Source organism: Cololabis saira, chromosome 7 (genome assembly GCF_033807715.1).
Source record: "Cololabis saira isolate AMF1-May2022 chromosome 7, fColSai1.1, whole genome shotgun sequence".
Classification (NCBI taxonomy): domain Eukaryota; kingdom Metazoa; phylum Chordata; class Actinopteri; order Beloniformes; family Belonidae; genus Cololabis; species Cololabis saira.
The window spans coordinates 46,885,057-46,912,133 of NC_084593.1; the positions used below are offsets into that span (position 1 = coordinate 46,885,057).

Here is a 27,077-nt window from a genome sequence, read left to right on the forward strand (position 1 = left end):
GGGGCGCTTCTTATTCTTCCTACCTTAATCAATTATTTTTAATTCAGAAAAGATTTTTGAGAATGATTTCATATTCTACTCATCAAGCACCTTCTGCAGCCTTATTTATTTAGCTAATTTAAATTATTATCAATTTTTTCTATTAATATGTTTCAAACATGCCTGTTTATGTTTAAGTTCATTCATTCCAAACAAGACATTCCAGGCACTTTTCATCATTTTTTTCTGTTATCATCAGATATTCACTCTTATTCAGTTACAGGTGGAAGAACTTTCATTTCCCTCTTTGTCTTTTACCTCCAGTCACAAATCCTTTATTAAATGTCATGGCCCTCAACTCTGGAACTCTTTAGATCGGTCTCTTAAGTTTGCATCATCCTTAAAAATGTTTAGGACCAGCTTGGTGGGGAATCTCTTATCCAGGCTAAATTAATATTCTATTCTAATTGAAATGAAATTGCCATTTTATGGATATTTTTTGTTTGTGTGTTTATTGTGTTTTTCTTTGTTTCTTTTACCTTTTCTTTTTTCCTTTCTTTTTCTATTGATTGATTTGTTTTTGTGATTTTGTATTGAGGGGGAGGATTTTTTATAAGCCCTTTGGGCTTCTTTTCCTCTCCTGCACAATTATTTGTCCTTGTATTGTTAATATAATTACCGTTTTATCATTGTGCATATGAATAAAATAAATTAAAAAAAAAACAATGCTGCACGCTGCAGTGACCCGGTGTATATCCAGCAGTTCTGGCAGCCAGAGGTCAGAGTAGCGAGGTCTGTGCCTTCACATGTACCGTTAGCGCTGCGTCTGGCTCTGCGTTCAGCTCACAGGGACAAATACCTCTCAACATGTTTCTACCACAGACGCAGACATAACGTCCAATTTACCTGTCTCTGGTAGCAGGGGAACTGATGAGAACCGAGTGCAGGACCGGGTCAGGGGCCGTCGTGGAACGAAGCCCTGGCCGCTGGGACTGTGTGAAGCTAATCTGCTCCCAGAGCCGGGTCCAGACGGGGGTTCTGGGTGTTCCTCCCTCAGCAGGGGCACAGCAGAACCACAGGGAGCCTCCAGTCCTCCCTCTATCTGTCGGCCCATGGCCCCCCCGCTCCACCTGTCCCCAGTCCTGCTGCTCCTGGAGGGGTTTCCCTCCTTCTGGGCCGGGGTGATGCTGCTCACGGAGCCGGCAGCCGGCCTGGTTCTGGTCCTGGAGGTTCCCGTGCTGCCCTCCAGCCCCGGTTCTGGCTCTGCTGTGTTTTCAGTCCTGTTCTCAGCCGCGGCCTTCATGTCAGCCTTGATCTGCTCGCTGCTCACCTGGCAGCTCTTCTCACAGGTGCGCTGCGGCGCCGGAGCCTTCAGCTGGTCCGAGACCACGCACGGAGATGCCGCTTTGTTGGATCGTCGTAGAGGACACTTCCCTTTACCTGGAGAAACACACACGGGAAGCACTGGAGATGTGGACGTGTGATATGAACATGACTGCGTTTACATGCATCAATGACCCTTTTAAAACCCCAATATTGGCAATAACCCGAATTTGCACGACCAATTACCCCTTTGAATAACCAGAAATTTGCTCATATTGATCAAATGAGCCCTGGGTTACTCCTTTTAAAACCCCAATATTGGGTCATGTAAACGCCAAACGGAATATCAAACGGAACAGGAATTTGTTTTCTGCACATGCTCTGTTCACAAGGAATCCTGGTCTTTTGAGTCCAGGAAGTTCTTCTAAACACGGAGAAACACAAGACCAGGAGGAGACTAATCACTTCATAAATGTAATGAAGGATATGAACATTTCTGCATTTGTAGACGGTAGAAAGTACCGGGATAGAAGATTTACAAGAAGGTGAGAGAAAAGTTGCGTGAAGCAGCATTTGTTTTGAATTTGGATACAGGAAGAAGAAGCAGAAATGACGGGAATTGCGTCATGACGTTCTCCGTGCGTCGCTGGTTTGATCGAAATATCCCGAATGATTAATTACCACGAAACGGAATATTCTGAATGTTTCAGTAACCGGAATATTAGCAATAACCCCAATTTTGCCTGCATGTCAACGTAGTCAATCAAAACATTAAGCTGGGATTCTTCCTGTGGCACTAGAAGGTTCAGGGAGGAACATCGACCTCCAACTCCAACAGTCACACTTCAGGGTGGTTTCTGACATGGTTCCCTCTCACCTTTTGTACAGGATGTTGTCTGCTGCAAACAGGAAGGTGGCAACAGCCTTGAGACCAGCCCCTCGTCTTCCTCGCTGTCAGAGTCCGACACCACCAGCGCTGGTTTGAGAGGAGCGGCTGCTCGGGACTGCTGCCTCAAACCGCTGGGCCCTTCGGGGGGAAGAGGTTTAAGAAGGTCATGAAGGAACTGTTGAAGTCCCTCCGGTAGGACTAGGTCAGGGGTCGGCAACCCGCGGCCCTAGAGCCACATGAGGCTCTTTAGGGCCGCCTAGTGGCTCCTGGAGCTTTTTCAGAAATGTTTGACCTTTTTTTTCCTTTTTTCCCTTTCTTTTTTTTCCTTTTTTTCCCTCTTTTTCCCCCTTGCTTTTTCCTTTCCTTTTTATCTCAACATTTCAAATTTTTTCTCAACATTTCGATTTTTTCTCGAGATTGTACTTCAACATTAATCTCGACATTTTGACTTTTGTCTCAAAATTTTGACTTTCTCGACAATTTCGACTTTTTTCTCGAGATTGTACTTCAGCGTTAATCTTGACATTTCGACTTTGTTCTCGTTTGTACTTCAACATTAATCTCGATATTTCGACTTTTTTCTCGACATTTCGCCTTTCGCCATTTGCCTTCATTCTAAGGCTTATACATACAAGACTTTCCTTTTTTTGCGGCTCCAGACATATTTGTTTTTTGTGTTTTTCAACATGTTGGGCTGCTGACCCCTGCTCCAGTAGAACTAGTGAAACGGGTCCCAACCTGCTCGTTCATCGTCAGGAGGTCGTGGTGTTCCCCCCAGGCAACTGGGCCCGGCCGCGGCAGCTCCACAAACCTCCACCCCTTCATTCAGATCCATACGAGGCTCGGAGGAGGAGGCCTGCTCTTTCTCCTTATCCTCCATCCCACTGAGGTCCACAGTTTCTGGAAAAACACATTCTTTAAAACCAATCCCAGAAATAACATCAAATGCTTACATACTTGTACACCAGTGCTTTTCATTGAACACAGAAAGAAGAAATGTATGGTTGCATCCAAAATAAGCTTTTTTAGGTCTGAAGTTCCTTTTAAATGTCACTAACGAGGGGGCGCTGGCAAGCATGCTGCACTGGAGACACGTTTGACTCTAGATACATTTGACTGAGCCTGGGCAGGCGTTCTCTCACACTGCACACATTTAAGTTGGCTCCACATTTTATATAGTTGGTCAAGACCAGGGGTCGGCAACCCAAAATGCTGAAAGAGCCGTATTGGACCAAAAACACAAAAAACAAATATGTCTGGAGCCGTAAAAAATGAAAAGTCTTGTATAAACCTTAGAATGAAGACAAATGGCGAAATGTTGAGAAAAAAGTCGAAATGTTGAGGAAAAAGTCGAAATGTTGAGAAAAAAGTCGAAATGTTGAGGAAAAAGTCGAAATGTCGAGGTTAATGTTGAAGTACAAATCGAGAAAAAAGTCGAAATGTGGAGAAAAAAGTCGAAATGTAGAGATTGATGTTGAAGTACAATCGAGAAAAAAGTCGAAATGTCGAGAAAAGTTGAAATGTCGAGATTAAAAAAGGAAAAAGGAAGAAAAAAAGAAAAAAAAAGAAAAAGAAAGAGAAAAGGAAAAAATAGAAAAAAAAATTAAAAAAAAAAGGTCAAACATTTCTGAAAAAGCTCCAGGGAGCCACTAGGGCGGCGCTAAAGACCAGGGGTTGCCGACCCCTGGTCAAGACTGTACACCAGCCCCAGAGCTGCTGCAGGGGCACCGCACTGCAGTGGACTTGGATCAGAACACAGATCTAGGAAAGGCTCTGCCTGCAACCGTAGCTGACACGAGGACCACAGTCAAACCTTAAAACCTCAACCTGTAATCACAAATCCTTTATCCATCTGTGTTAGTAGATTTCAGTTAAATGAGTTTAACTTTAGACATCTCTGGATGGCATCTTTGTTTTGACCAGTCAGATATCTATCAGAGCCAACATACGTCTGAGCCTAAAGTCCTGGGTTTGGGCTTACTGAGAAAACTTCTTATTTAACAGGTATCATCTTGGCAAGAGTGAGCTGCTGGAATAAGTGTGCTGCACTGCCGCCGGGGCCTACCGTTACGCCGGTGGGACCTACCGTTACGCCGCCGGGGCCTACCGTTACGCCGGTGGGACCTACCGTTACGCCGCCGGGACCTACCGTTACGCCGGTGGGACCTACCGTTACGCCGCCGGGACCTACCGTTACGCCGCCGGGACCTACCGTTACGCCGGTGGGACCTACCGTTACGCCGCCGGGACCTACCGTTACGCCGGTGGGACCTACCGTTACGCCGCCGGGACCTACCGTTACGCTAACCTACCGTTACGCCGCCGGAACCTACCGTTACGCTAACCTACCGTTACGCCGCCGGGACCTACCGTTACGCCGCCGGGGCCTACCGTTACGCCGCCGGGGCCTACCGTTACGCCGCCGGGGCCTACCGTTACGCTGACCTACCGTTAGGCCGCCGGGACCTACCGTTACGCCGCCGGGGCCTACCGTTACGCCGCCGGGGCCTACCGTTACGCCGCCGGGGCCTACCGTTACGCCGCCGGGGCCTACCGTTGTTACGCTGACCTACCGTTACGCCGCTGGGACCTACCGTTACGCCGCTGGGACCTACCGTTACGCCGCTGGGACCTACCGTTACGCCGCTGGGACCTACTGTTACGCTAACCTACCGTTACGCTGCCGGGACCTACTGTTACGCTAACCTACCGTTACGCTGCCGGGACCTACTGTTACGCTAACCTACCGTTACGCTGCCGGGACCTACCGTTACGCTGCCGGGACCTACCGTTACGCCGCCGGGACCTACCGTTACGCTGACCTACCGTTACGCAGCCGGGACCTACCGTTACGCCGCCGGGACCTATTGTACGCCGCCGGGGCCTACCGTTACGCCGCCGGGGCCTACCGTTACGCCGCCGGGGCCTACCGTTACGCCGCCGGGGCCTACCGTTACGCCGCCGGGGCCTACCGTTACGCCGGTGGGACCTACCGTTACGCCGCCGGGACCTACCGTTACGCTAACCTACCGTTACGCCGCCGGAACCTACCGTTACGCTAACCTACCGTTACGCCGCCGGGGCCTACCGTTACGCCGCCGGGACCTACCGTTACGCCGCCGGGGCCTAACGTTACGCCGCCGGGGCCTACCGTTACGCCGCCGGGGCCTACCGTTACGCTGACCTACCGTTACGCCGCCGGGACCTACCGTTACGCTGACCTACCGTTACGCCGCCGGGGCCTACCGTTACGCTGACCTACCGTTACGCCGCCGGGACCTACCGTTACGCTGACCTACCGTTAGGCCGCCGGGACCTACCGTTACGTCGCCGGGACCTACCGTTACGCCGCCGGGGCCTACCGTTACGCCGCCGGGGCCTACCGTTACGCCGCCGGGGCCTACCGTTACGCCGCCGGGGCCTACCGTTGTTACGCTGACCTACCGTTACGCCGCTGGGACCTACCGTTACGCCGCTGGGACCTACCGTTACGCCGCTGGGACCTACCGTTACGCCGCTGGGACCTACCGTTACGCCGCTGGGACCTACTGTTACGCTAACCTACCGTTACCCTGCCGGGACCTACTGTTACGCTAACCTACCGTTACGCTGCCGGGACCTACTGTTACGCTAACCTACCGTTACGCTGCCGGGACCTACCGTTACGCTGCCGGGACCTACCGTTACGCCGCCGGGACCTACCGTTACGCTGACCTACCGTTACGCCGCCGGGACCTACCGTTACGCCGCCGGGACCTATTGTACGCCGCCGGGGCCTACCGTTACGCCGCCGGGGCCTACCGTTACGCCGCCGGGGCCTACCGTTACGCCGCCGGGGCCTACCGTTACGCCGCCGGGGCCTACCGTTACGCCGCCGGGACCTATTGTACGCCGCCGGGGCCTACCGTTACGCCGCCGGGACCTACCGTTACGCCGCCGGGACCTACCGTTACGCCGCCGGGACCTACCGTTACGCCGCCGAGGCCTACCGTTACGCCGCCGGGGCCTACCGTTACGCCGCCGGGGCCTACCGTTACGCTGCTGGGACCTACCGTTCCGCTGACCTACCGTTACGCTGACGGGACCTACCGTTACGCTGACCTACCGTTACGCCGCTGGGACCTACCGTTACGCTGCTGGTGCTGCTGGTACGGCTGCGGCCTGCAGCTGTTGCCCATGTTGACAGACGGAGCAGATGCAGCAGGTGGAGCCGCTGGAACAGGTAGAGCAGGTGGAGCAGGCGCGAACGGTGGCACCGGTGGAAAAGGAGCAGCAGGTGGAGGCGGTGGAGCCAGTAGAACCGGTGCAGCAGGAGGAGCAGGTCCAGCAGGGGGAGCCGGGGGAAGAGGCGGCGCGGGGGGAAGAGGGGCAGCAGGCGGAGCAGGGGCAGCAGCAGGTGGAACCGGGGGGACAGGGTGGATGTTGGCCTCGTTAGGGTGGTGGTTGTTGTTGTCGTTGGAGTTCTGGTTGCTGACCAGTGCTGAGGACACACCGATACCAGTTCCTGCACTTAGACCCACCCGGGCACAACCCTGACACACACAGGGAAGAAACACAGACATGACACTGTCATTAAAGTGGGACTGACTCGGCTGCAGTTTCTACTACATAAACCACGGGGGCAGTTTCCCTGGAACGACCTGGAACAGTCTCAGTCTCCACCACCTCTGCTAAATGGAGCGTAGCTAACAGCTAAGCCCGGCTGGAGCTCCAACGCCCCTAAATCCTCAGGATTTATTAAGTGACATCTGAAAAGAGCTTTGATCAAAACATTCATAACATGAATGAGCGTGCATCATTTGTTTATCTGTTGGAAGGATGACCTACACTGCAAAAACTCAAAATCTTAACAAGAATATTTGTCTTATTTCTAGTTAAAATGTCTCATTTTTAGTCAAAAGAATCTCATTACACTTAAAACAAGACTAATCACTGGAAAAATAACTTATTTGACAATTTTCACCTGTTTCAAGTAGATTTCCCACTGGCAGATTTTCCTACTTATATCAAGTGAAAATGTACTTGAAACAGGTGAAAATTGTCAAATAAGTTATTTTTCTGGTAATGACTCTTGTTTTAAGTGTAATGAGATTTTTTGACTAAAAATGAGACATTTTAACTAGAAATAAGACAAATATTCCTGGTAAGATTTTGAGTTTTTGCAGTGTACATGGTAACTCTAACATCCACCAGGCTCACCACAGAAAACAGATACTTCCACCAAACGTGCCAACTCTCTCGGGACATTTATCACTTTCCCCAAACACAACGGAAACATGAATCTGTAGGATCCACAGGAATGGAAGTTGTGCTGCACCTTTGGAGGTTCTCTGAACATCTGGTCCAGACAGATGAACTCCAGAGAAGGCAGCAGCTCGATGAAGTGGGAGAAAGACTCCAGCTTGATGGCGTGACAGCGAACTAGAGTGAGGTCCACGAGCCGGCTCCACCTGGACTGCTCTGAGGACAGACAAGCACAGGGGTCAGGAAACATCAGCTTACCGTGCAGAAGCACAGCTCCAACAGTCCTGCACATCACTTTTAGTTTGGAATCATTTGAGATGGATGCAGCCAGACTACGGAAGAGTATTAGGGCCAGGCAGGAGAAAAATAAAAATAATATTTTAGAGGAAGATTTTTTTTTCATTATGCACTTCAAGAAAAAAGTCGAAATGTCGAGAAAAAAGTTGAAATGTCGAGAAAAGTCGAAATTTTAAGAAAAAAGTCTAAATGTTGAGATAAAAGTCGATTAATGTTGAAGTACAATTTCGAGAAAAAAGTCGAGATGTCGAGAATATTGTTGAAGTATAATATCGAGAAAAAAGTCGAAATGTCGAGAAAAAAGTCAACATTTTGTGAATAAAGCCGAAATGTCGAAAAAAAGTCGAAATGTTGAGAAAAAAGGCGAAATTTCGACTTTATTCACGAAATTTCAACTTTTTTCTCGATATTGTATTTCAACATTAATCTCGACATTTCGTCTTTTTTCTCGAAGTGCACAATAAAAAAAAATCTTCCACTCTCAATTTTTTTTTCTCTACCCTGGCCCAAATACTCTTCTGTAGCCAGACAGACTCTTCTTTTCATGGTGATGTTTGGAGATCATTCAAGTTTGAATTGAGCGCCGGAGTTGTTGCAGCTCCAGGCGGAGCTCACCTGTGATCCAGTAATGGCTGAGCTCACCTGTGATCCAGTAATGGCTGAGCTCACCTGTGATCCAGTAATGGCTGAGCTCACCTGTGATCCAGTAATGGCTGAGCTCACCTGTGATCCAGTAATGGCTGAGCTCACCTGTGATCCAGTAGTGGGGGCTGTGCAGGTGAGGACAGTTGTAGATGTGCAGGTACTTGATGTTGGTGAACACCTCGTTGACCACCTTGATGCCGATGTCCGTGATGATTCCAGGGTTTTCTACCACGTCAGCCAGACCTAACTTCACCAGCTCAGAGTTACTCATCTTACCTGGAACCAAAACAACATTTACATCTTCAGCTTTACTCTTTTACCTTTCTGAGCAGGAAGTTTCTTAAACTTTACGACACGTCTGAACAGATTCTCATTAATCTTGTTGCATTCGTTCCTTTGACCTGGATTACAAGTAAAGTGGATTGTTCTTGGTCCCTCAAGTCCTCCAGACAACATCTTTCACAAACATTTAAACCGACTCTCTTTGGTGTGCTGTCCTGAACACAAACTGAGCCTTGCGTTTTCTGAGCTTTGTGAAGAAATGTAAGCGAAGGAACTCACACTGCAGAAGAAACTCATCCACATATCCCAGGTGAAGAGTCTCAAACTGAGGAAACTCCAGCTCAGCCATCTTCAGAGCTGAGAAGACTCCGTCTTTAGTGAGCGAAGGCTGGATCCTGAGCTCATGGAGCCTGTTCAGAGACACAACAACATTCAGACAGTTACTGGCAGTTCTGGGACTGAAAACTCTTCCTGATATCAGATCAAAAGAGAAACTACATGTGGAGCCTTGGAGACTGAAGGCAGCATTTGATGCATCATTTTCTAACAGTGTACACGGCAGGTAGCAATGGGGCGGCATCGGGCCAGAACCAGCGCTGACACTGGGATAGACATACATACCCCTCACATATACATATATGTATGTATATGGGTCAATGACATGACACCTATATTTTCTGAAAAACAGACGTTTTTCAATTCAAAAAAGGTTTAAATGGATAAAAAAAAGTGCACATATGGACTCACTTGAATTTTACAAAAAATACTAGTTATTTGGGATTTTGTTGTCGTTTTAAGCATCAAAATGTCATGTGGTGCCGTCCGACCATGACTCTTGTTTTGAAATCACTCCAAATGTTTTTAAATCAATCTTCTTCTATCTGGCATGATTTCCGTAATGTCTTGTAGTGTGTAAGATTGCAACACATTTGTATTTATATTTCCATCATGATATAGAAACAAAGTTTGACTGATGTCCATTTTATGAAATATCGTGTGGCGCGACCATTAAAAAAACAACCATTTTTGTATAATACTGAAAACTTGTAAAAAAAAGATGTCAAGATGTTAAGGAAATTATTCATTATTATTCATCATTATCTTACCCGCTTTATCCCTTGCGGGGTCACAGGGGTCTGCTGGAGCCTATCCCAGCTTATTTTTTAGGTGAGAGGCAGGGGTTACACCCTGGACAGGTCACCAGTCCATCACAGGGCCACATATAGACACACAAACCATGCTCACAATCACACTCACGCTCACACCTACGGGCAATTTAGAATCATCAATTAACCTAATATGCATGTTTTTTGGACTGTGGGAGGAAGCCGGAGTACCCGGAGAGAACCCACGCAAGCACGGGGAGAACATGCAAACTCCACACAGAAAGGCCCCTGCCGGGCCTGGGAGTCGAACCGGGAACCTTCTTGCTGTGAGGCAACAGTGCTAACCACTAAGCCACCGTGCTGCCTTTGGAATTTGGAATTTGGAAATTAATTTATGTTAATATGAATCATGGTTGCACCACATGACTTTAAGGCTAGTGCCAATTCATCTTGACAAAAAAACTCTGAAATCATTTAATTTTAAATTTTTATATGAATTTATGTGTATACAACATTCTTAATGTTTGAACTACTGCAAGAGATATTCTTTTTTTTATTATTTTAAAATTTGACCTGTTAAATGTCCTGGCCCTGATGGCTTCCCGGCGGAATTTCTAAAGAAATTTTCTAATTTGCTTTCCCCATTGCTATCTTCAGTTCTTTCAGAATCCTTCAGCCACGGTTCCCTCCCTCCTTCTTTTTCGGAGGCCTGCATCACCCTCATAGCTAAAAAAGGGAAGGATCCTACTGAATGCGCCTCCTACAGGCCCATCTCCCTCTTAAACACAGATGCTAAAATCCTAGCTAAAGTCCTAGCCCATAGGCTGGAGAATGTCCTCCCCACAATTATATCTGAAGACCAAACTGGCTTCATTAAAGGTAGGCAGTCTTACTTCAACACAAGGCGACTGTTCAATATTATCTACTCTGCCTCTGAGGCTATCCCTGAATGCGTTGTCTCTCTGGATGCGGAGAAAGCATTTGATCGCGTCCAATGGGATTATCTCTTTGCTGTGCTGGACAGGTTTGGTTTTGGTCCGAACTTTGCTCTGTGGATTAAACTTCTCTATTTACACCCAACAGCCTCAATTCGTACTAACTCTCAACGGTCAAAACCATTTAATCTGCATCGTGGAACCCGTCAGGGGTGCCCCCTTAGTCCCATGCTTTTTGACATGGCTATCGAACCGCTTGCCACAGCGCTCCGATCCTGTGAGGATGTGTCCGGTATCTGGAGAGGTGGCAGGGAACATAAGGTCTCGCTTTATGCCGATGACCTCTTGCTTTTCATCTCTCACCCTCTGGCCTCATTACCCCCTGCGCTGTCACTTCTCAGTCAGTTTGGGAAACTCTCAGGCTATAAACTGAATCTCAGCAAAAGTGAGCTTTTCCCTACCAATCTCGAATCGCATGCTTTAGACCTTTCCAATTTTCCCTTTAAAATCGCAAATGACAAATTCTCCTATTTAGGCATATCGGTGACAAGGAAACACAAAGACCTGCTCCAAGAGAATCTTATCTCATTGTTAAATGAGACCAAACAAACCCTTACACAATGGTCACCCCTGTCAATGTCTCTTGTGGGTCGCATCAATTCAGTCAAAATGACCATTTTACCTAAATTTTTGTACCTTTTCCAGACCTTACCACTCTTTATTCCTGGTTCTTTTTTTCAGTCCCTTGACTCAGTTATATCTTCATACCTATGGCGAGGTAAACGGCCACGTTTGAACAAAACTCACCTTCAAAAAATTAAGTCTGCAGGTGGTCTGGCCCTCCCAAACTTTCGTTATTACTATTGGGCTGCTAACCTGCGCTGCCTTGCATTCTGGTCCTTCCACTGCGACGGCGCTGACCGCCCTGACTGGGTGGCGATGGAGTTACATCCAACTGATGACCTGTCAATTCCTGCCCTACTCGGCTCCTCACTTCCACTTCCTTCACTTAAATCAATCAAAAACCCAGTGGTTAAACATTCTCTTAGAATTTGGGCCCAATTTAGGAAGTTTTTTGGTTTTCACAGCTTCTCTCTTCTTAGCCCCATTGCATCAAATCACTCTTTCAAACCATCCCTTGAGGACCCCACCTTCCAGGAATGGCACAGGAGGGGTATGATTCGTTTTAAAGATATGTTCATAGACGGCACCGTGGCATCTTTTGAGCAGTTAAGTAGTAAATTCAGCCTTCCAAAATCACATTTCTTTAGGTATCTTCAGGCTAGACATTTTGTTCTTTCCCAGACACCCAGCCCTGGTGCATCGATAGGCTCGACCACAGTTGACAAAGTTCTTGCCACAGACCCATTCAAAAAGGGGCTCATTTCGTCTTTCTATGGCATGTTGCTGGATCTTAAGAGTGCCCCTACAGATAAACTCAAAGCAGCATGGGAGCAGGACTTAGGGCTTCCCTTATCAGAGGATACCTGGGAGTCCATACTCAAACTGGTTAATACAACCTCCCTGTGCGCACGTCACTGCTTAATTCAGTTTAAAGTGGTACACAGGGCTCATATTTCCAAAGCAAAGCTATCCTCCATGTACCCAGATATTAGTCCATACTGTGTAAGATGTAAAGTAGCCGAAGCCTCTCTCATCCACATGTACTGGTCCTGCCCATGTCTAAATAAGTACTGGATGGAAGTATTTCATACTCTCTCTCTGGTGCTTAAAATCAGATTAGAACCAAACCCACTGACTGCCCTGTTTGGGGTCATGGAGGGAGGAAGGAAGTTAACCACTGCACAGGGGCACACTTTGTCTTTTGCCTCCCTTTTGGCTCGTCGGGCAATTCTGTTCAGGTGGAAGGATCCCTTCCCTCCTACTCGTGCACAATGGCTGGAAGACATCATGTCCTGCTTAAAACTGGAGAAAATTAGATACTCGCTTCAGAAATCAAATAAGTTCCAGAAAGTGTGGGGACCTTTTCTAGAAGCATTCCAGACCCTGTGAACTATACTTCATATTTCTTTTGTATTCCTAGTGCAGGCTTTTGATGATAGAGTGACCTCATATTGTGATTAGTAATCTGGCAGTGACAGGGGAGGGATTAGTTTGGTCTGTAGTTTGTTTTTGTTACTATTTTATATTTTTTCATACTGTTTAATTGTTTTTTATATTTTGTACACTGGTGTATGCTATGATTAACATGCCCATGCCTACTCAAAATATTTGTAATCGACATGCAGCATTTCACCTTTTTTTACTCTGTGAAAATTCCAATAAAAAGATCTTGAATTAAAAAAATTTGACCTGTTGAAAATCCTTATTCGTCATTGACCCACACACACACACACACACACACACACACACACACACACACACACACACACACACACACACACACACACACACACACACACACACACACACACACACACACACACACACACACACACACACACACACACACACACACACACGCTCTATTTAAAATAAAAGATACGCAAGTCGCAGATATTTCTGTTGTTAGATTAGATATTTACTACATGTACAGAAGGATTCTGAACTGTAAATGATGTACATGTTTGTACCTAAATAGATCTTTCCTAACAGTGTCTTTTAACACGGCAGCAACTTTGCTGATTAAAACGGGACACAACCAAGAGAAAATAACCAGTATTTATTTATCTATTTATCTGTTTGAAATCTGCTTCTATCTGCTAAAGAAGAAGTAGCGTATTCTTCTTTGCATTTATTTTGTCTTAGTTTTAATTCTAATTCCGGTTAGAGCGCCCATTGAGACCCATTCAATGTTCCCATTTTGTTTAAAAGGCATATACAGTAACGCGTCAACCCCAGACTGGTGGCTCCAGCGCCAGTAAGACATTCATCTAGAACGCTCGTTGGGCCACAGTAACAAGTCAATCTAGTCCAGGGGTCGGCAAACCAAAATGTTGAAAGAGCCATATTGGACCAAAAACACAAAAAACAAATATGTCTGGAGCCGCAAATAATGAAAAGTCTTGTATGTATAAGTCTTAGAATGAAGGCAAATGGCGAAAGGCGAAATGTCGAGAAAAAAGTCAAAATGTCGAGGAAAAAGTTGAAATGCAGCTGGTTACCTGCGAGCAGCCGTGATGATCAGGTATCCCAGGTCCACCTCCAGAGCATTCTTACAAGCTCCAAACACAATGGTGTGCAGGTTCCGGAAACCTCCTGGACAGAAAAAACGCACAGATCCAAGATTATTTTAATGAAATCAATCCTGACCACGTCTCAGCCAATCTAGCAGACAATAATGGAGCTGCAGAAAAACACACATTAAAATCTGTTATGGGCAGAAATATGTGCCACTAGAAACTGAATTTGAATAATTTATATTTGAATTTGAATTGCTCAACTTGAATAATTGCATTAAAAAACTGAATCTGAATCACATATTTTGAATTCTTTAATTTGAATCAATGCATTGAAAAACTGAATCTACATTCAGTTCTCACAATTCAATTTCAGTTCTTGCAATTCAATTTCAATTCTACTGTGCCAGACATCCGGGTCTTCCGCAGGAAGAGCAATCGAGTGCAGATACAAAGAACTCCTTTTCACGTAGCCTAACCCTACTATAACCTCTATTCTCTTTCAACGATATAAACGACCAATGGGAGCTACGGTAGATATTTTGAAACCTATTGTGTTTTCTCCATTCTGTGTAAAAAGTGTAGATTTATATCTTGCCGTTTTGTAGAAAAATCTCTGCTGAGGAGTGTGTGAAGATTTGCGGCAACGGGTGAAGCCTGAATTATGGTTCCGCGTTAAATCGACGCAGAGCCTACGCCGTAGGGTACAGTGACACACACCGTACGGTGAACGTCACTGATCTTAAACTAGATACGGATTGAAGGCGTGAAACCGTGGACTTGTGTCCAGGACAGATGTTCAACGTCTCCTACAGTTTGAGGAGAGCAGCTTCAGAGAAGTCATTCTGACAACTGTGTGACGGCCTTGTTTCAGCAGGAAAATCCAACATTTTCAACGACTACAGAAGCTGGTCATCCTGAACCATTGATTGGACAGCTTCACCGTTGGGTCGGAGAAGCGGGCCGGAGATGCCGAGCAAAGAGCTGTCCAGAAAGACAACCTCACAGACCAGGGGCCTCATTTATAAAAGAGTGTGTAGGATTCATACTAAAAGTGCACGTAAACCCAAAAGCCGAAAATGGCGGGCGCAAAAAAAAAAAATCCTGATTTATAAAACCGTGTACACGCACACTTGCACGCAATGTTCTCTTTATAAATCACAGTCCAGCGCAGGTGAGTTCGCCTCATATCCCGCCCTCTACACGCCCACTTCATACCATAAATGGGCAATGCAAAGTACATGATGACTATATTTGCATATGAATGAGCCTGCTGAGCATGTGCAGCGTCTTCCTGCAACCTGTTCCTGCTGCGCGTCAGGATGAATGAGGCGTGTCGAGCCACCGTGCCACTGACTAAATTACACCCGTCTACATTTGGAACCATCTTTGACCATCCTTCTGCAGAACAGAAGAACGTGGCAGATCACATTTAGATCAGGATCTTATCTGCAAGTGTCCAACATGGATGTAATTGCTACTAAATCTTTGTACATGGTGACAGACTCCTTCCAGCACCAACGGGCCTGTGCTGAACAGCTCACCTGACCTCCAGCTGTCCTCCACCACATGCTGGATCAGCCCTCCCAGGAAAGGCACTCTCACCAGCTCCAGCTGCTCCAGGTTCCGGGCTGACGCCAGGCCAGTGACCAGGGGGACATATTTGAGGGAGTTGGTGGGCCCCGCACAGTTCCTCATGACGAAGGTTCTCAGGCTGACGCACAGGAAGTCCTTAAACGGCTGTGGCTTGGTGAAACGGACCCACTTCATGTACAGGTGGCGCAGCATGGACACACACGGGATCTCAGGGACGTTCACACCTGAAGACGATACCAAGGTTGGAAAACAGTCACAGGTGACAATCCAGGAACTGAACTGTCATTACTGATCAGAGAACCACAACAGTGACATTTTACACACGTGGGTCAATGACGAATAAGGATTTAACAGGTCAATTTTAAAATAATTTAAAAAAAGAATATCTATTGCAGTAGTTCAAACATTAAGAATGTTGTGTACACATAAATTCATATAAAAATTTTAAATTTAGTTTTTGTCAAGATGAATTGGCACTAGCCTTAAAAAAAGTCATGTGGTGCAACCATGATTCATATTAAAAGTAATTAATTTCCTTAACATCTTGACATCTTTTTTTTTTTTTACAAGTTTTCAGTATTATACAAAAATGGTTGTTTTTTTAACAACCACATGATATTTCATAAAATGGACATCAGTCAAACTTTGTTTGTATATTATGATGGAAATATAAATACAAATGTGTTAAAATCTTACACACTACAATACACTTCAGAAATCATGCCAGATAGAAGAAGATTGATTTAAAAACATTTAGAGTGATTTCAAAAAAGTTTTCAAAACAAGAGTCCTGGTCGGACGGTTGCACCAAATGACATTTTGATGCTTAAAACAACAACAAAATCCCAAATAACTAGTATTTTTTCTAAAATTCATGCGAGTCCATATGTGGGAAAGGTAGTTCATTCAGAGAGTCCGCCCCAGAACCACAATTCAAAAGTAATGTCTAAGTTCCATTAGTTCATTTTCAGTAATAATACAACTATTACTACTTTTGTGAGACTGAAATTATTTCAGTAATTGTTGTGGGTGTTTTTTTTTTTAAATGGAAGGTAACAGCTCCATCAACATGGAGTCAGTGCGAAAACACCCCGAGTTTCCACCATTATTTTACTTTTTATCAGCTGTAAAGATTTAAAACAAAATAAATCCTATTATCCTCATGTGTCCCCTTTTGATGGAAGATTGGGTTCCACCATCCTCTGAGCTGAAGGAAGACTGAAAACACAATTTTTTCAAACACAAAAATAACAACTTTCATGGAGGAATATTAAAATGGGACAAATATGTCACAAAGAGATGTGTAGAAAATCTAAAAATGGATCTGGTTTGTTTCCACCTGTGTATAGATGTCTGCTGGATACCTGTGGACATCCTGTCCTGCAGACCCCCCCCTATATTTCAGCTCTCCTGAACAGGGCACTAGTAGATGAGCAATGGTCGTGTGGTCTGACTCACCTACGAGGTGTAAGGTCTGGATCTTCGCCGTTAAGGGGATGGTGAGCTTGTTCTCGGCAGGAATGGGAAAAGCCCCGTTACGATTGCGGAACTTTCCCAGGATGTGGACCTGGGGCATGTAGTTCCAGATGGCTTCCACCAACTCCAGATGGGACGTCTCAACACCCTGGAAAAAAAAAATGGCAGAGGTGAAATGTCGAGAGAAAAGTCGAAATGTCGAGAGAAAAGTCGAAATGTCGAGAAAAAAGTCGAAATGTCGAGAAAAAAGTTGAAATGTCAAGAAGATTAAGGTTGAAGTACAATCTTGAGACAAAAGTCAAAATATTGTGAAAAAAGTCGAAATGTCGAGAAAAAAGTCGAAATGTTCAGAAAAAAGTCAAAATTTCGAGAAAAAAATTGAAATGTCGAGATTAAAAAAAAGGAAAAGAAAAAAAAGGAGAAAAAAAAGAAAAAAAGAGAAAGAAAAAGAACAAAAGAGAAAAAAAAGAAGAAAAAAAAAAAAGGTCAAACATTTTTGAAAAAGCTCCAGGACACACACACGTCACTGACCAAAATTAAACAACAGTAAAGGGAATACTCTTCCCCTTTTCTCTGTCCTCGTCTGTTTGCAAACACCTGGTTGTCCTGTGTTTAAATGTATCCTTTTATTCTAACACAACACATTACATAATCATTCACATGCACTACAACACATCACACAGTCACCAAACTGCACCCATCACTGTCTTGTCTTTCCTTTCCTGGTCTTTCATGTCCCCCCCATCAGTGATCTAGTTGAGTTAGTAACTCAGTTACTTAGACCAAAAAGTAATGTGTTACTATAAAACATTATTTTAAATGCTCCCATTAATCCCCTCTAGCCTTCAATTCAGCAGGTACTGTATGGATTTGCATTGTGCATTGTGTGCTGCATTCTGTATTCTCCCCGCTTCTTCACTTCCTGTATCAATAACGTTGGTTGCTTAGCAACAAGCTGAGAATGGCCAATGAGCTTCAGCAGCAGCTCAAGAACGGGACCTTTGATGAATCGTTCATTACAGTCTCAGATATAATCCATGGTGGCATGTCGGTTTATAAGAATCTTTTTGCCCAGAAGAAAAAAGAGCGACAACAACAACCTATAACTATTTTCTTCTCTCTAAAAAAAACACACCTGCACCTTTAGGAGAAAAAGATGCTACAGAGTCTGGATGCAGCGGCTCAGAAGAGCAGTGGAATACGTGCAAGGCGGTGCTGATCTCTGCAATTTGAAGCCTTCTATAATAATTGTAAAAAGAATTTCACTTATCACGGGTTCTTTTTGGAATGTAACCCCCGCGAAAAACCAGGGATTACTGTAATGACAATATCTCCACGTTTGGACGGCAGATAGAGGGAGGCAGATAGAGGGAGGCAGATAGAGGACGGCAGAGAGAGGACGGCAGAAATAGGGAGGCAGATAGAGGACGGCAGATACTGACCAGCAGGCTGGGACAGGCCTGCAGGGCCTCCACTACTCCAGGGATGCTGAAGGCCTCGTAGCCTCGGACCCGCCTCCTCTCAAGGTAGCGAGGGTGGAGGCCGTACAACTGCTCCAGATCAGGCATCTTCTTCAGGAGAATCAGAAAGCTGCTGTCTGTGAAACCTGCAACACAAACACTTGCTCAGAAACTGGATCTGGACCTAAACCACGGGTTCTGATACCAAAAAATAAATAACACAACTGAATTTTTCATTTATCCTGTCAAAAAACCAAAAGACAAAAACGAAATGCCAATAATTGGCTTGTTTACAGGACTGTCTCAGAAAATTTGAATATTGTGATGAAGTTCTTTATTTTCTGTAATGCAATTAAAAAAACAAAAATGTCATACATTCTGGATTCATTACAAATCAACTGAAATATTGCAAGCCTTATATTATTTTAATATTGCTGATTATGGCTTACAATTTAAGATTAAGATTCCCAGAATATTCAAATTTTTTGAGATAGGATATTTGAGTTTTCTCAGGGGTTAGGGTTTGTTTATACAATGGTATGTTCAGAACATAATATTCTATTGTGTTTTAAAGTATTTTATTGTATTTTAAAGTATTTCATGGTATTGTTGCTGATGTTCTTTTATTTTTCTTTGCACATTAGAGCGGAAATGTCAATTTTACTGAACTTGTTCAGCGACAGTAAAGACATCTACCGTATTTTCATGACCATACGGCGCACCGTACGAAAAGGCGCAGTCTCAGGTATGTGTGCCATTACTATGCGTATTTAAAAATAGAGCGGGAGCAAAACTGAGTTTGATTGTGGTTTATTTAAGTCTTTATTACAAAGTACTAACATTTTTTAAATCACCGATGAATAATCAAAAATTAAAACAAGCACATTACCGGTAATCGTCATTATTCAAACCCATCTAAGTCCTTATCCTCCGTTTCTGCATTAAACAGCTGCGCTAAATCAAATATGCCAGTTCCACTTTCTTTGCTGTCAGAGTCACCTTCTGTGCCGTGCGACCCCTCGGAAATTATGCCGGCTTTTACGTAAGCTCGAACAACAGTGCCAGCAGACACGTCAGCCCACGCATCTACAATCCATCCACAAACTGTGGCTGGCGTACACGTACACACACACGCCATTTTTTTTGTTTTTCCCCCCTGCTTATAAATAACAGTCACGTTCCATTACAGACCTAAATGTGTACTAATCTGTGCATATCAATAAATATATGAGCGATGATGTGCTTTTGTGTGATACGTTCATATATATATATATATATAATCGTAAATTGTAGGCTATAATAACATAAAATGTGCATTGTGCGGCCAGTGTAGGTAATTCTTACTTTACAACTGTCCTGAACGTATCGGGGCTGTGAGCCAACGCTGATTGGCTGTAAAGCCTGATTTATGGTTCCGCCCTAAATCGCTGCGTACCCTACCCTGTAGGCTCTGCGTTGGTGTAACGCGGAACCATAAATCAGCCTTAACAGTTACAGCCAATTTGCCGACTCGGCAAGTTTGCTGCCGTGAAGGAGATGAGTGCTAAACTTTAAAAGAGGACTAAGCATGTAAGAAGTTTTGAATGTTACCCCGTTTTCCACGTTACCTGGATTATTTTGGGTTATGGAAGAGTCAACTGCCATTGGTGAGTCAGTGTAACCTTCATAAATACTTTATTTATCAGAATGTTGTGGTATTCTTGACCAGCTGCCTATTTGAATGAGCTTTGTGTTGATGTCAACTAGACTAGAGTCTATTCTCTGTTCTAGAGCTCAGAAATTATGTTATAGACCGCTGTGTCTATATCTATCTAAATAGATTGTTTAATTTTAGACCAGTTTTTTTTTTTTGTATTTAAGCTGTATCAAAGATGGAACTGAGTCAGTCCGTGACTATCTGAGTTTTCAGCTCCATGTGATTGACAGCTGTCCGGCCTGTGTGCATGTGTGGGAAGACCATTGAATTAATGAGTGAGGTGCGTTCTACTCTGCACGCGAGGTGCCACTACACATGTAAATGTACCGAGTGTTGCTACTTCTGTGGACTCTGTTTATAAAAATTACGTGGTTTTGGAAAATTTAATCAGATAAAAGACCTTATTAATTTGTGAGTCTAGTCTAGGTATCAGAACAACTCTGGCTGGAATTCAGTTACCACCTGTGATCCTAACTAGAGTAGAGTTAATTTACCAATAGACAGTAGAGAACAGACAGTAAAGTGGTTGACGGTGGAGTAACATTAGCAGGACATTCTGGCTCAGATAGTGGAGAAGAAGCCACTCTTTATTTACTACCAGAACACAGTTCTGGGCCTGTCTGGCTCACCTCCACCCCCAGATACACCTCACTAATACAGAGTCAACATCTGCTCCCAGTTACCTGGTGATGAAGGCACAACACCGGAACCTGCAGCGTGGGAGTGAGAGGGGCAGGGTAACGGCCCGGTCAGGCGGGGGAGAGATTTGTCCGTCAAGACTCCTCTCCCTGGCCCTGCCCCTTCTCAACCTTTCCCCGACCCTGAACCTAACCTGGGGCTTGATGATTTGCTGCGGTCCCCACCCCCGGTCATCCCGCTGCTGCTTCCACCTGCCTGTGGTCCCCACCCCCGGTCATCCCGTTGCTGCTTCCACCTGCCTGCGGTCCCCACCCCCGGTCATCCCGTTGCTGCTTCCACCTGCCTGCGGTCCCCACTCTCGGTCATCCCGCTGCTGCTTCCACCTGCCTGTGGTCCCCACCCCCGGTCATCCCGTTGCTGCTTCCACCTGCCTGCGGTCCCCACTCTCGGTCATCCCGCTGCTGCTTCCACCTGCCTGTGGTCCCCACTCTCGGTCATCCCGCTGCTGCTTCCGCCTGCCTGTGGTCCCCACCCCCGGTCATCCCGTTGCTGCTTCCACCTGCCTGCGGTCCCCACTCTCGGTCATCCCGCTGCTGCTTCCACCTGCCTGCTATGTACTGCTGACATCCCCGACTCCCCCAGTCTGGCCCTGGGCAGGAGGGTCCCCCCTTATGATCCAGGTCCAGGTTTCTACCCCCTTATGATCCAGGTCCTGGTCCAGGTTTCTCCTAAAGGGGAGTTTTTCTTGCCACTGTTTGGCTTAAGGTTTTTCTCCCACTAGGGGAGTTTTTACCTGCCATTGTTTATGTAATAATTGCTCGGGGGTTTATGTTTATGTTCTGGGTCTCTGGAAAGCGTCTAGAGACAACTTTTGTTGTATTAGACGCTATATAAATAAAATTGAATTGAATTGGTTAGACTGGGACTCTCACCTGAAGGCATGTACTCCCACCAGCGTCCAGCGCAAAGATCCACCACCTTGATGACCCGCAGGTACAGAGACACAGCTTCTCTCAGCTTCCTGGACAGACATTCCATACACATGATGTCCTTCATGGTCAGATACCTGCAGGAACACAATGGAAGTGATAATGGTTATGTAAGACCATCAGAAGGAAACAGAACCTCAGCTCAGAGTAAGGACGACAGTGGTCATGCTTCATCAATTACTGAAAAGCTCTTATGACAATCAACACCAGTTTACATTACCCTTATATTTAGACATAGTGCCCCTTGCACTATGATGATACCTACTACCAAGACTGAAGACATTCTGTCCAACACCAAAGAAGGGAACCTGGAATATTCTGGCCAATACCTCTAACAGCTTTAAACACCAAGCTTTGATCACTACTCTACATTGAACTGAGAACTATGTAGTTCCCCTACTGACCACTACGGGTCTGGATCCAGACCTACAGATCCTCTACTAAAGCCGGGCAGACACTGTGCGATAGTCGGCTCGTTTTCAACCGATTTTCCACTCACGTGACTATTTTTTGGATTGGGCAGGATTTCGACTCAATCGTTGGTCGTGCCTCTTGCAGTATACGTGGGGTAACGACGAGAGAGTAACGCCTCACCACCGATCACAAATCATGTGCCCGCAAGAAAATCAAACGTGTTTGAAATCCTGGCCACTCCTCAAACATCTTCTGGACTCAAACACAGAAAACCTATCAGCCTATGTTGGATTTAGGTTGTAACAATCATTTAAACCATAATATAAGTGGGAACTTATGGGGAACACGTGAAGAAATATTGTTTTCAAATCCTTCCTGACTTCGTGAGATCTAGAAGAACATATTTTAGTGTATAAAAGAAAGTTTCACTGCTTTGTAGATCAGAGCCGTCAACGACAGAGTTTGTGTGGCAATAGGCACAAATCCACACAAAGTTGGTTTGACTTCACCTTGACCTATGTGGAACATTACATACACATTTTCACGTGTACGTACCAGCACACGACACTCCAGGTAATCGCGTGACTCAGTAGCGGAGCCAGAGGGGGGTTAGGGGGCGGGCGCCACGGGGCCCACAAGCTCATAGGGCCCAATGATAGGGCCCCGTTTTGTGTGATACGTTCATATATATATTCGTAAATTGTAGGCTATAATATCATAAAATGTGCATTGTGCGGTCAGTGTAGACTAATTCTTACTTTACAACTTTCCTGAACGTATCAGGGCTGTGAGCCAACGCTGATTGGCTGTAAAGCCTGATTTATGGTTCCGCCTTAAATCGAGGCAGAGCATACGCTGTAGGGTACGCGGCGACGCACACCACACGTGCGCATCGCCGCGTACCCTACGCCGTAGGCTCTGCGTTGGTGTAACGCGGAACCATAAATCAGCCTAAAAAGTTACCGCCAATTTGCCGACTCGGCAAGTTTGCTGCCGTGAAGGAGATGAGCGCTAAACTTTAAAAGAGGACTAAGCATGTAAGAAGTTTTGAATGTTACCCCGTTTTCCACGTTACCTGGATTATTTTGTTATGGAAGAGTCAACTGCCATTGGTGAGTCAGTGTAACCTTCATAAATGCTTTATTTATCAGAATGTTGTGGTATTCTTGACCACCTGCCTATTTAAATGAGCTTTGTGTTGTTGTCAACTAGACTAGAGTCTATTCTCTGTTATAGAGCTCAGAAATTATGTTATAGACCGCTGTGTCTAAATAGATTGTGTAATTTTAGACCAGTTATGGTTTTTTTTTTGTATTTAAGCTGTATCAAAGATGGAACTGAGTCAGTCCGTGACTATCTGAGTTTTCAGCTCCATGTGATTGACAGCTGTCAGGCCTGTGTGTGTGTGTGTGTGTGTGTGTGTGTGTGTGTGTGTGTGTTCTTCTGAACAAGTTTGTGACTTTAGTCTTCTTTCTGCAGCATAGGCCTATAGACTTGGCTCAATAAAAGTGAGAATAAATGTTGTTTGATGGGTAGGATGATGTTGTTGAACGTTAAAATGACTATCATAAGGCCCGTGGAGAATGCTCCCCCCCCTCTGGACTGAGACCCACGCTCCGCCACTGGTGTGACTTGTGCGTACCTGAATATGTGACAGAGGACTTCGTGGGACAGCTCGTTGATGTAGTCTTTGGGTTCTGGGGGTCTGGGGACCGGCGGTCCTCCACCGCCTCCCCCAGAACCCTGCAGCTTTGTAGACTTCCTCCTGGGCCCCATCACACACATGTGCCCCTGGACGACGACCCGGACAACCACCTGGACAACAGCCTGGACCACAGCCTGGACCACAGCCTGGACCACGCGTGTGGGTGCACACGCGTCCTGCTGTCCACAGCTCTGCAAAACAGAAAAGAGATCAAACAATATTAAAGTTACTCCTGGACAAAAACTGAATCCTGCACAAAAGCTTGATAACGATAAACTTTAGGAATCTGCTGGAGATGATCACTTATGTGTTGGACGATTGTTCCCCTCTAAACAGAAGCCAACGAGTCCAACCCTTTAGTTCTGGTTAAACTACAGGACTGTCTCAGAAAATTACAATATTGTGGGAATCTTAATCTTAAACTGTAAGCCATGATCAGCAATATTAAAATAATAAAAGGCTTGTAATATTTCAGTTGATTTGTAATGAATCCAGAATGTATCACATTTTTGTTTTTTAAATTGCATTACAGAAAATAAAGAACTTTATCACAATATTCTAATTTTCTGAGACAGTCCTGTAAACCTACCACATTTATGTGGTCAGTTCTGTTTAAATTAAACCTACCCCGGTGTATTTATGTGCTTGGCTCTGGTTAAAACCCTCGCTAGAACATGTTCTGGGCAGTGTATAGAGATAAATGTGTCATTAAATGGTATTTCTATTAAAGAATACACTAGATATCAGCTCACTCTGAACTTACTCTAGTAGTAAGTTCTGATTAAAACCAGTTTAAACCGGCCCCAGCTGACTTCAGACGTTGATTTGGGTTAAAACCTACCTATCTTTATCGATTCCAGCCCCTTAAAAGTGGAAGTTTATCCTCAAACCAGAACTTTTATCACGCTGAATTCCTGCTACGATGTCTGTTCTTCTTCGCTAATTTCTGCTTCCGCCTGTTTTTTCTTCTACGGTCTTTATTGCGGGTGTGTTCCGTGGTGCAGGTGTGTCACCCCCTGCTGGCTGGACGGTGTAACAGCACGTACATCCTCTCTCCCTGGATCTCCCACAAACGTTAGGATTAAGCCTGATTTATGGTTCCGCGTTAAATCGACGGCGACACGCACCGTCAGCGCCATGAATCCATAAACTCTATTCTAAATACCATTTTCTTATTATCGCACACATTTTTATCAAAGAGTTTATCTCTAAATTTTATTTTAGCTACTCATAATTACAGGACTGTCTCAGAAAATTAGAATATTGTGATTTTCTGTAATGCAATTACAAAAACAAAAATGTCACATCTGGATTCATTACAATCAACTGAAATATTGCAAGCCTTTTATTATTTTAATATTGCTGATCATGGCTTACAGCTTAAGAAAACTCAAATATCCTATCTAAAAAAAATAGAATATTCTGGGAATCTTAATCTTAAACTGTAAACCATAATCAGCAATATTAAAATAATAAAAGGCTTGCAATATTTCAGTTGATTTGTAATGAATCCAGAATGTATGACATTTTAGTTTTTTTAATTGCATTACAGAAAATAAAGAACTTATCACAATATTCTAATTTTCTGAGACAGTGTTGTACACATTTCCAGAAACAGAATCAGAACCAGAAACAAGATACATCCCCTGTATGTATGTTTTGCACGTTCCTACTAAAAAAGGGATCAATTTTAACCTGATAAAGCTGTCTAGAACAGTAGACTTCTCTTTTCACTTCCATTTATCCATCAATTAACTGGGCCCAATGCGCCCATGAAACATTCTAGATATCTACTGACTTTAAATCATTTCTCAGTTTCTTCAGTACCCCTAACCATAGAGCGTCCAGATATGTGGGTTTCCCTCCTCCAGGTTCAAACCTACAAAGACACGAGGAGTAAAAGGACGTCCTCCCTGGTCCTGGTGGCCTGTCTCTCTATGACAGAGATCCACTGGGATCTGGCAGTGAGCTCAACATTCTTACACAGTTTTCATTGTAACATGGTTGTTAATCATCAAATAGGTGGCCTGTAAAGAAAATGCTGGAACATGAGTGTGATTGGTCCACAGTACTCGAGTTGTAAAAAACATCAGGGGGGGTGGTGGATTTGATCATATGGGGACAGATAATTTGTGCTGATTACAAATAATATAATATATTACAAATAATAGCAGTGACCAAAACAGCTGCAGAAATACTGCAGGAATGACATAGCAGCAGGTAAATGCAGCCTTCTGTAAGCTTTAAATATCCACTGGGCTTACATCAAATACATCAAAACACAACAATAAAAAACACTTTTCTGAACTTATCAATATGACTCTGTCCTTCACAGGATAAGTAACATGGATCACTGCAGAAACTCACAATCTTAACAAGAATATTTGTCTTATTTCTAGTTAAAATGTCTCATTTTAGTAAAAAAAAATCTCATTACACTTAAAATAAGACTCATCACTGGAAAAAACAACAATTTTCCAATTTTTTTGCTTGTAATAAGAAGATAAATTTTGTCCTAGTGGCAGATTTTTCTACTTATTTCAAGTGAAAATTTACTTGAAACAGGCGAAAATTGTCACATTTTTCTGGTGTTATTTTTATGGTGATGACTCTAAATGTTGAAATAGCAGTAAAACCACATTCATTGATGAAATGACATAAGGGATGGAAAGGGGGGATGATTTGAAGGCCAGGCCAGTAGGCCAGGATGTGCCTGCTGGAGGGGACAGATCTCACCATTCACACCAGTTCAGGAGAGCAGAGGAGCACCTCACCTAGCCTCTCTCACCCGGTAGACGGGGGAACTGAAGGTCTGGATTCACACCCTAACTGGTCAGGAGCGGAACTGTAGGTCTAGATCAGGGATCAGCAACCTGCGGCTCTAGAGCCGCCCTAGTGGCTCCCTGGAGCTTTTTCAAAAATGTTTGATTTTTTTTTCTTTTTTTCTCTCCTTTCTTTCTCTTTCTTTCTTCTTTTTTCTTTTTTTTCTTCTTTTTTTCTCTTCTTTTTTCCTTTTTTCTTCCTTTTTCCTTTCTTTTTTAATCTCGACATTTCGACTTTTTTCTCGACATTTCAACTTTTTTCTCGAAGTGCATAATGAAAAAATAAATCTTCCCCCAGTTCTAACTAATATAGAAACATGCAACATGTGTTGCCTTCATTCTAAGACTGATACAAGACTTTTCATTTTTTGCATTTTTCAACATTATTGTTTCATGTGCTTGTTTTTAGAGTTTCTACCACAACACTGACTTGTTCTCAG

The 27,077-nt window shown here is 44.5% G+C and overlaps 1 protein-coding gene across 2 annotated transcripts in view; it reads right to left on the bottom strand.

Moving 5' to 3' along the window:
- fbxo38 (F-box protein 38) overlaps nt 1–24,781 on the bottom strand; it is a 32,805-nt gene extending 8,024 nt beyond the window's left edge. The window contains exons 1-14 of one of the 2 annotated variants that reach the window (XM_061725979.1): nt 24,657–24,781; nt 23,753–24,006; nt 21,640–21,773; nt 18,355–18,518; nt 16,895–17,060; nt 15,385–15,660; nt 13,826–13,919; nt 8,939–9,069; nt 8,483–8,653; nt 7,509–7,651; nt 6,318–6,723; nt 2,930–3,091; nt 2,180–2,329; nt 886–1,419 (exon numbers count right to left, since the gene is read on the bottom strand). In XM_061725979.1, the coding sequence (XP_061581963.1) occupies nt 886–1,419; nt 2,180–2,329; nt 2,930–3,091; nt 6,318–6,723; nt 7,509–7,651; nt 8,483–8,653; nt 8,939–9,069; nt 13,826–13,919; nt 15,385–15,660; nt 16,895–17,060; nt 18,355–18,518; nt 21,640–21,773; nt 23,753–23,895 (2,674 nt within the window). In that variant the 5' untranslated portion in view covers nt 23,896–24,006; nt 24,657–24,781. The remainder of the gene's footprint in view (nt 1–885; nt 1,420–2,179; nt 2,330–2,929; nt 3,092–6,317; nt 6,724–7,508; nt 7,652–8,482; nt 8,654–8,938; nt 9,070–13,825; nt 13,920–15,384; nt 15,661–16,894; nt 17,061–18,354; nt 18,519–21,639; nt 21,774–23,752; nt 24,007–24,656) is intronic. The other variant, XM_061725980.1, reaches the window with a different exon arrangement.
- Nucleotides 24,782–27,077: the final 2,296 nt, after the last annotated feature.